Source organism: Olea europaea, chromosome 5, assembly GCF_002742605.1.
Source record: "Olea europaea var. sylvestris chromosome 5, O_europaea_v1, whole genome shotgun sequence".
NCBI classification, from domain to species: Eukaryota; Viridiplantae; Streptophyta; class Magnoliopsida; order Lamiales; family Oleaceae; genus Olea; species Olea europaea.
The window spans coordinates 16389129-16399119 of record NC_036241.1 but is presented as its reverse complement, the minus strand read 5'-3'; the positions used below and the strand labels follow the sequence as shown (position 1 = coordinate 16399119).

The 9991-nt window shown below is 36.4% G+C and overlaps 1 protein-coding gene and 1 long non-coding RNA gene across 2 annotated transcripts; both read right to left on the bottom strand.

The window, feature by feature from the left end:
- Positions 1–410: 410 nt before the first annotated feature.
- LOC111394852 lies at positions 411–1612 on the bottom strand. The gene is made up of 2 exons (XR_002702750.1): positions 1063–1612; positions 411–978 (listed from the first exon to the last, which is right to left on the bottom strand). It is a non-coding gene; the product is annotated as an uncharacterized LOC111394852 (long non-coding RNA).
- A 1352-nt stretch (positions 1613–2964) lies between these two features.
- Positions 2965–3721, bottom strand: LOC111394851. Its single transcript, XM_023020882.1, has one exon. It carries the CDS (start codon positions 3678–3680, stop codon positions 3372–3374), a length of 309 nt encoding a protein of 102 aa, XP_022876650.1. The 5' UTR covers positions 3681–3721; the 3' UTR covers positions 2965–3371.
- Between the last annotated feature and the right edge of the window lie 6270 nt (positions 3722–9991).

Sequence of the window (9991 nt, the reverse complement as noted above, 5' to 3'; positions counted from 1 at the left end):
TCATAGAAAACAAAGCCAAATGAATACCAAAAGATCCAAAGTTTCAATATTTTCTATTTAAAAAATTATACCAATCAAACACATTTAACCCTTGTTTGAACCCTTTTTTTTTTTTTGAGAAAATACATTCTGAAACAGTGTTTTGATATCATCTCAACCACACATTCTTCAATAAAATAATATTACACAAAAATCTAAAAAAATTTCTTATTTTTTAACCACACATTTCACATTATTACACATTTCAAAAATGCATTTTCTTTGCAAAAATGGGGCTCAAACAAGGGCTTAATTGACAATTCCCAGTAAAACAAGTTCTAGAAAATTCAATTATCTAAAATTCGTTTTCTTTCCACCCATTCTTGCAATCAAATGGACACTTAAAAGAAATATTGATCAACTCTTGGTCGTCATCATGAAATTAATCCGTGGCCCTCCATCGCGCACGATGGTCACTTGCCATCCATTTTCATAAAATCAGTTGTCAATGTACAACAGGACAAACATGGAACCATCGCCCACGATGGTCACTTGCCATCCATTTTCATAAAATCAGTTGTCAGTGTACAACAGGACAAACATGGAATGATACAAAGAAGATGAACGGCGAATATCTGTGAACTCTTTAGTTATCAAGTTCTAGAAATGGAGTGGGTAGTATGAGAAGGGTAAATGTGTAAGCAAGGAAGAAAAACACAACTATACAACTAGAGGAAACCAAGGCTAATTATTTCCTCGGCTAAGAGGTCAAGATCCACTCTTTACCTCCATCACCTAGAAATATGGTTGAATACATCAAAAAATTGGAAAACAATGTGTAATTTCTAAATTTTTCCTGTTTCCTTTGTGAAAAACGTGACTGGTCCCTAGTGTTATCCTCCCTTCACTAAATTCAGCATTGCAAATAAAGACTCTAGATTAACACCACTGACAACAGAATGGCTGTAGAAAATTTCCCTCCCTCCACTCCGTATCTTCCTAATGAATACAAATAAATATCCCCAATCAATTCATATCTAGATATGTGATTCATCCCAGTCAAGGACCATCCCAAGATATTACCTCAATTTTCCATCAGCGAATGGGAGACAAAATCATCCTTGAATAGCTTCCAGTGATTTTCTGCAAAGATAGCATTGCCAACATCAGATTGACATCAATTTTCAATGCTTCAAATTAGAACCTTTCAGCTCCAGATTTTTCCCAAAAAAAAAATTTGAAAAACATATACGGTGATGATAACTTTGAAAACTATGTAATAGAACAATCAATTATGAAAATGATGACAAATTCTGAAAGATTAACTACTAACAACTAATAACAGGGACATTTAACCCTTCAACTCACTGTGGACACACATGATATTCTGATAAAAGTATGAGATGAAGAGATAGTATATCCAATGGTTCGAAATATAAGCAGGAAACTGACGAGTAAAAACAGAAAATGCTAAAGAATTCTATTTTCTTTACCAGAGCATATTACTGTTACTACTAGTACTCTATCGGACATAATAAGATGCAGCTACAAACTATGGAAGTATTTGCGTGGTTTCTGAACTAGGACATTGGCAAGATTTGCTGAAAAGAAAAATAAAAAGCACCGAGAAGATGCTCACCTTATGCCAACATCATCAGAATCACGTGGAACAACCTCCTCTTCCAGCACCGGCAGCACACAATCACCACAAATGTCTTAATAAAGTAAACCATCACCACAATTAAAAGCTTATATTTTCACAACATCATCTTCAATTTTCAAGCTACTTCCAGAAACAGCATCCCCCCATATAGAACAGAGTTTGTCATTGACATTGCCACTTCTTTGGGAAATAAAGTCCAACAAGCACCTTAATCAAAACAGGTTTCATAACAAAATTCATCATATCCTCTGATGCTCGAACTCGGGTTTAGTTGAATCTATTATTTTCTAAAATGTAGAATATGAAGACATAGTTAAAAAGAGTCTAAATTTCAGACACAGCTACATGGGTACGCCTTTCAAACTTCAATTTTTTTACTAACTCAAGATATCATTTTGAATAAACCAAAATCAATTGTTGACAAAGAAGGAAATGAGTATTGAATAAGAGATTAAGATGAATAAAATAGAATTTTGAAATTTAATTTTCAATTATGGGAAGGTAATTACTAAATGTTACATAAAATAGAAAATGAAGGACTTGAAGTAGAGCACTAAGTAACACTATATGGAGGGAAATAAAAAAGAAAGAAGAAGAGGAAGGGAAAACCTAGTGCCATCGACTTTCTCAATTCTCTCGAAGGCGACACTAGGTTTATAGAGAATAGAAACAGAAAAGAACACGAAAAGAAAGAAAAAAGAAGAGCAAGCAAAAATGGCAAAGTGTCCGGTTGAAATTTGGAGGCTCCGATACATATCCCATAACCATAGACACGACACGATTACTCCGACCATTTCGAATAGTCCGAGCATCAGATATCATATCCCAAGTGCCAAAAAAGCCTTCTATACACCTATGGAATATTTGGTAAAGTTAATTTCCCAGTAATAAATAATATTTAGATAGAACAGAAAGTTACAATTTTTGTCTATTGTGTACTATCTAGTGATGTCCAATAATGTTCATCAAATATGCTCTTAATGCTCAAAGCCTTAAATTAACCAGATATATCTGAAGAGCTCGTGAAATGACTGCAGTCAGATTCTTTCACGCCCGTATTTCTGGCATGTAAAGCCGATAACTAGAGGCAACAGCAATGGCATGTATACAAAATTATTCTCTTGAACTGTACACCTTAATAACACACCCAATTTATACAGGCATGCATACATTCATACAAGTCCTACTAATAACAGGATCCTGCTCAGGAACAGAAGCAACAGAATTACAGATATATGAGAGAAAGAGCACTTTCAAATACCGACGAGCAATTTGAAGGCAGAAGTACATGCAAAAACAATCATACGATGCCTCCCTAAAGATTGAATAACATTAATGTATAAGAAAAACAGAGTTAGGGCCCCAACCTATTAGAGATAGAGAAAATAGAACCTAACTTTCAATATACAGCAACCTGATTCTATACATTCAATTTTGTAGCACACGATCACAAAGGACGCCTTCGCACATTTACGTGTTTGCTTTCATAAGATGATGCATTGATGTTCGTGCCTATCTGCTATAGCAATATAGTGCACAGAGATACTACTAGATATCATGCCTTGAGCAATTGAGCATAAACAAAAAAGCAATTATTGATGCAAAGTCTCCAAGAACGTTTAACATTAATTCCGATCCAACAAGTTCGCCGCATTTTTTAAGGGATTAGAAGAAAAAATAACGCTAGCGTACAATCTCTCGATTATAATTCTCTCTCAAATCAACCGACTCAAAAGACGACACGGAATTGGGGTGCATCCGAGCCACTCGCAGGCAGGATCTCCCAACGGCAGGGCTCTAGCTCGTCCGAAACGGGGCAGTACCCACTCACTGTAACCTTGTCGGCCGAAGCGGCAACTGACCCGAATTCGAAAACCGATAAATCAGCCGAAAGGGCCGCTCGTCGGACCTCCATCGCTCCGTTCATGCCCGGTACCTCGGAGGACACGGATTCGGATTTCGGGCCAGATTTTTCCACCGGAGCATTTTCCTTTTTGTTATTGTTGCTGCCTCCACGGAACCAAGAAAAAATTCCCATGGTGGAGGAGTTGGGTTCTGGCGAGTAGGGGTTTTGACTATCTTCCAATTCTTATCTTGACAGGTTAAATATACAAATGGTCCTTTAAATTGCAACAAAATTTCATGTTGGTTTTTCAAGTTTATTTTATTTCAAATTATCGACTAACGTTTCTCAATAGTTCCAATCTAGTCTCTTATTGTCGAAATTGACATCAAGTCTTTCCTTTTTTGGAAGGGAAAACAACAAATTTCATTAAGCAAAGTCAGTGTGAACAGATTGCGAAATAAAAAATAGATTATAATCAATCCAATAACAACTTAATGAAAAGAAAATAGCATAACAAACAAAATTGTGGGCACTGGATTCCTATGTTTAGGAATATAACGATAAGAACAAAGACTCGTCAAATTGAGTATTGGCATAATATCTAGAAAATAAGAGCATTAGGTGCAAAATATTTCTTCCAAATTACTTGTATTGCATCGCATTCCACCCGTTGGACGTGAAAGCCATTCTCCAGGGCAAAAGTTAGGCCATGATGGAGAACAATTGCTTTAGCAGCCTTCAGGAAAAATCGACCCGTAAACATTCTCAAATAAGCTGGAAGCACCAAACCGTCATGATTCCGCATAATCCCACCAACACTAATGTACCCATATCCATACCGTTGCATGAGTATTTAGCCTCAACTTGTAGGCATAATCAATGACAAACCTGTTATTGGGCTGTGATGCCAAAATTACCTTTTGAGTGTCCAGTCCATTTGGGACAATGATGATATAAGGTCCAACAGATACTACACAACCCATTGCCCAATAAATCAATGTTTAACTAGCTGAAACCCGGCCCAAACCAATTAAACTATGCAAGTCGCTTTGGACCGTTTGATCAACTTAACCTAAAATCTACGGTGGCTACCCATAATATATAAACGAGGGTTGAGACTCGTTTGGCCCTAATTCGAGTCATATTCTCTCTGCCTTTTTGTGATTTTTCTCTCGAACCTTCTGGGTCTCTCTCTTCGTGACTGTGTGTTTTCTGCTTCTTCTCCTTCTCTGTAAATCTTGAGATTATGCCATTAAACTACTGGTTTTGTGGCCTCTATGTGTTCCTACAGTCCGTGTGACTGTTCGGTTGAGCTTTGTTGGGAGTTCTCAGTTAGGTCTTGAGTGTTCTTTGTCCACTGAAGTGATTGCCTCTGTGTTTTGTGGTTTGAGACTGTGGTTTATGAGTTTTACATTGTACAGACGGGTACAATGCTAAGATCTGAGCCCTAATCGATGAAATCTTAATGCCTTTGTGTCTGAGAGTTTTCTGTCTTTGTTGAGTCGATTTGGGTATTTTCTTGTAACAGTGGTATCAGAGCCGTTTAGGCCGTTCGAGTCCCTGTCTCCGACTACCGATCGTGGAAAAATAATTTTCACGGCCAGATTTTTTGGAAGACGAACAGTCAGCTGAAACCCTAGATCTGTTCAGCTACGGATCTTGATTCTGTTTGAGGTTTCTTGCATTTTTTGTTATGAACTAACACTGTTTGGTTGATTCCTGCAGAAAATATTGATTTCGAATTCACCTGTGTGAACTGGCTTGAAAGATATTAAGCTTCCTGCGTGAACTTCATTTGCCGGTCGATTTCTCTTAACTCATTTAAATTTTTTCTTAACTGAAATACATGATTTATTGCTTAATGTAAAAAATTTGTGTATTTCTTAAAGATGTTGGCATTCTGAAATTTCTTGAATATTGCATATATGCTTTGAGTTAAAGTGTTCTGCAAGTGTTTAATCTTTGTGATTAAATTCTAATTTCAGTATATAGTCTGTTGGTTAATCTGTGTGATTAATTCTTGATCCCTGTATACTGCAAGTTAATCTTTGTGATTATTAATTGACAATTTTTTGTCTTAAACCCTGTACACTTTGCACTGCACTACTGTGTACTTCGGGTTGAGCCTTGACCTGAGGTCTTTGAGCCTCAAGAAATCCTGGTTAACCCAAGACACATCACTGCATACTGAAGTGGCCCTTATTCCTCTGATTGGTTACTGTTAAATATTCACTGTGTTATATCCCCTGATATTTTTCCATATTTTGTGTGATACTTTGTGATTGTCATACATTCTGTGGAATATCTTCCTGTTACTTTTTTTTTGTTTTGATCTTTAACCCTAAAAATTTCTTTTTAATATTAATTAAAAACTTCCAATGACAACTGGAACTTTTGAACTTGGAGTTTTTAATGGAAAATGGGATTTCCCCATTTGGCAACAAAAGATGAGAGGGGTTCTTGTTCAACAGAAAGTATCTAAAGCTATAACTGGTGAATATCCTGCTACTATGACTGATGATCAAAAGACTGAATCTGATGAACTTGCCTATACTTCCATTATACTTCACTTGTCTGATCCAGTATTAAGAAAGGTTGGAAAATTGGATAATGCAAAAGCCTTATGGGATAAACTTGAGGAACTTTATTTGATAAAATCATTACCAAATAAACTTTTTCTGTTGGAAAAATTTTTTAGCTTCAAAATTGATATGTCCCGAGACTTAGATGATAATCTTGACACTTTTAATAGACTTGTACAAGATATAACTAATGCTGGGGATAAAGTATCTGAAGAATATAAGGCTGTAATTTTGTTAAATTCCATACCTGATGCGTATAAAGATGTTAAGACAGCTATTAAGTATGGTAGAGAGTCTTTAACACCTGAGATAGTAATTGATGCTTTAAGAAGCAAGGATTTGGAAGTTAGATGTGAGAGACATGGCAAGGAAAGTGAACCTATTTGTAAGAGGTAGATCACTGTCTAGATCTAGTAATAATCAGGGTAACCAAAATAATCAGGAAAATAATACCTTTAGAAAGAAGGGAAAGGGTAGACAAAGGTCAAAGTCTAGAAATGGTGCTAGAAAATGTTATGGTTGTGGTAAAACAGGGCATTACATCAAAGACTGCTTTAAAAAGAAAAATGAGCAAAGAGAGGTTAAAATTGATGAAGGAAACTTTGTTGAGCCTCTAGGTGAGGATACTGTTGATGTTTATGTTGTGACTGATTCCACATCTGATTTAAACTCTGCCAATTATGCAGATAATTCAAGTCAGAGTGTAGAATGGATCTTAGATTCAAGTTGTACCTTTCATATGACCTCTAGAAAGCATTGGTTGCTTGACTTTAAGAACTTAGATGGAGGTGAGGTTGTTATGGGTAACAATGCAGCCTGTAAAGTGTTGGGGATAGGCAGTGTGACTTTAAAATTTGATAATGGGTACACCTTTACCTTAGAAAGGGTAAGGTATGTACCAGATTTAAATAGAAATTTGATTTCAGTTGGGAACTTAGATGACATAGGTCTCCAAGGAAAATTTGTAGATGATTTCTTGAAAATAGTTAAAGGATCCTTAGTTATTTTCAAAGGTATTAAAAGAAATGGAATTTATGTCACTATGTGTGGTTGGTAATGATTCATGCGAAGACGGTGAAGAAGAGGGTCTTAGAGAAGCAAGTGAAGGTGGCAGTCTTTTGTGAATTCTAGTTTTTGAAAGTTTGATGTAGATACACAGAGACATAGGGAGAGTGGATTGGCTGAAAGTGAAGAAGAGACCATGGCCGCCATTGAAGATTGTTTCAGAAAATGAAAGTCGAAGATCTTTTGAGTGAGTTGAAAAGAAATGTACAAATTTGAAATGTTAGCCAACTCGTTCGAGGCTAAGCTCATCTCACGAGAGTGAACTTCGATTGATTCAAGCTCGAGCTCGACTGAATTCATGCTTGAGCGTTCATTGGCGTCAGTTGGCTCATACCATTACTATAGCTAGTTGTGATAAGAACATCAAATTCATGTTATTAGTAAAGTGGGAAGGACGGGTGTTACAAGAAAATACCCAAATCGACTCAACAAAGACAGAAAACTCTCAGACACAAAGGCATCAAGATTTCATCGATTAGGGCTCGGATCTTAGCATTGTACCCGTCTGTACAATGTAAAACTCATAAACCACAGTCCCAAACCACAAAACACAGAGGCAGTCACTTCAATGGACCAAGAACACTCAAGACCTAACTGAGAACTCCCAACAAAGCTCAATCGAACAGTCACACAGACTGTAGGAATGCACAGAGGCCACAAAACCAGTAGTTTAATGGCATAATCTCAAGATTTATAGAGAAGGAGAAGAAGCAGAAGACACACAATCACGAAGAGAGAGATCCAGAAGGTTCGAGAGAAAAATCACAAAGACGTAGAGAGAATATGACTCAAATTAGGGCCAAACGAGTCTCAACCCTCGTTTATATATTATGGGTAGCCACCGTAGATTTTAGGTTAAGTTGATCAAACGGTCCAGAGCGACTTGCATAGTTTAATTGGTTTGGGCCGGGTTTCAGTTGGTTAAACATTGATTTATTGGGCAATGGGCTGGGTAGTATCTGTTGGACCTTATATCATCATTGCCCCAAATGGGCTGGACACTCAAAAGGTAATTTTGGCATCACAGCCCAATAAATCTCCCCCTTGATGCCAATGATCCAAACTCACACAAGAAAAAAAATATAACAAAAAACTTTAAAGCAGTTGATATAATTTTTCCAGATCACCAGCACCAAGTCAAATAAAACCTGCATAAACACAAAGTTTACCCAGTATCAATTCTTAAGAGTTGCAAACATGACTTAAACTTATTTAGAGGAAGTACCTTAGTACCCATATCAGCTGGGTTAAACTGGGAAGGGATTTTCTCAAGCAAGATAGATTCTTTTTCTACAATATTTCTAATAAAATGCATTCTCACATCTATATGTTTAGTTCTTTCATGAAAGACTGGATTTTTACATAAATGTATGGCACTTTGACTATCAGAGTAAACAACAACAGGTTCAACAAATTCATTTACCTTACTTAGAAGACCTTTCAGCCATAAGGCCTCTTTGATGGCCTCAGTTGCAGCTACATATTCTGCCTCAGTAGTTGATAAGGCTACAATTGATTGCAATTGAGACTTCCAACTTATACATGTATCACGAAAAGTAAACACATAGGCAGTAGTTGATTTTCTGTTATCTCTATCACCAGCATAGTCAAAATCTACGTATCCCTTTAAACTAACTCCCTCTTTACTAGATCTAAAACATAAGCCTAAGTCTGCTGAGCCTTTCAAGTGCCTTAACAACCATTTCATTGCATTCCAATGTTCTGGGCCAGGGTTGGACATAAATCTACTTAAGGTACTTATAGCATGTGTAACATAGGGTCGTGTGCAAACCATGGTGTACATTACAGAACCAACTGCATTTGAATATGGCACCTTTTCCATATATTTAAGGTCAGATTCATTATGCGGAGACTGATCTTTACTCAACTTAAAATGACATTCAAGGGGTAATGTCACAGATTTAGAATCATGCGTAGCAAACTTGGATAGGACCTTTTTCACATAATCAGTTTGTGATAACATTAATAACTGTTGAGACCTATTCCTTTTAATGTCCATTCCTAAAATCCTTTTAGCATGCCCAAGGTCCTTCATTTCAAATTCAGCACTTAGCTTATTTTTAATCTCATTAATATCACTTATTTTCTGGCCAATTAACAACATATCATCCACATATAACAACAAATAAACAGTCACACAGTTACTGTTACCCCTTTTAAAATACAAGCAATGGTCAAATGAGCTTCTCATAAAGCCAACTGAAGATACAAAGTTATCAAAACGTTTATACCATTGCCTAGGGGATTGTTTTAGCCCATAAAGTGATCTTTTTAACAGGCATACATGATCAGATTTTTTATTATCAATGAAACCTTGTGGCTGTCTCATATATATGGTTTCATCAAGGTCTCTATGCAAAAACGCAGTTTTAACATACATTTGCTCTAATTCATAATCATAATGTGCAACTAATGCAAGCATGACTCTAATAGTAGTATATTTCACTACAGGAGAAAAGATTTCATTATAATCAATACCAGGTTTTTGGGTAAACCCCTTAGCCACTAATATGGCCTTAAACCTAAGGAGTTGATTAGGTGGATTTCCTTCTTTAACAGTATAAACCCATTTACAGTCAACTAGAGATTTATTTTCAGGTTTAGGCACTAAGCACCAAGTCTTATTTTTCACTAAGGACCTCATTTTTTCCTCCATAGCAAGCTGCTATTCCTTGGAGAACTGACAACTAATAGCCTCCTCATAGGATTTAGGTTTCTTAAAAGTTAAATCCTGATATGACAAATAGTCTTGCATCCTAATAGGCTCTCTTATTTCTCTTCTAACCCTATCTCTAGTTAACTGATAATCACTTAAAGGGTTCACTAACTCACCAG

Excerpts from the sequence above, each read along its gene's own strand:
- LOC111394851 (XM_023020882.1), bottom strand. The coding sequence starts at position 3,680 with ATGGGAATTTTTTCTTGGTTCCGTGGAGGCAGCAACAATAACAAAAAG.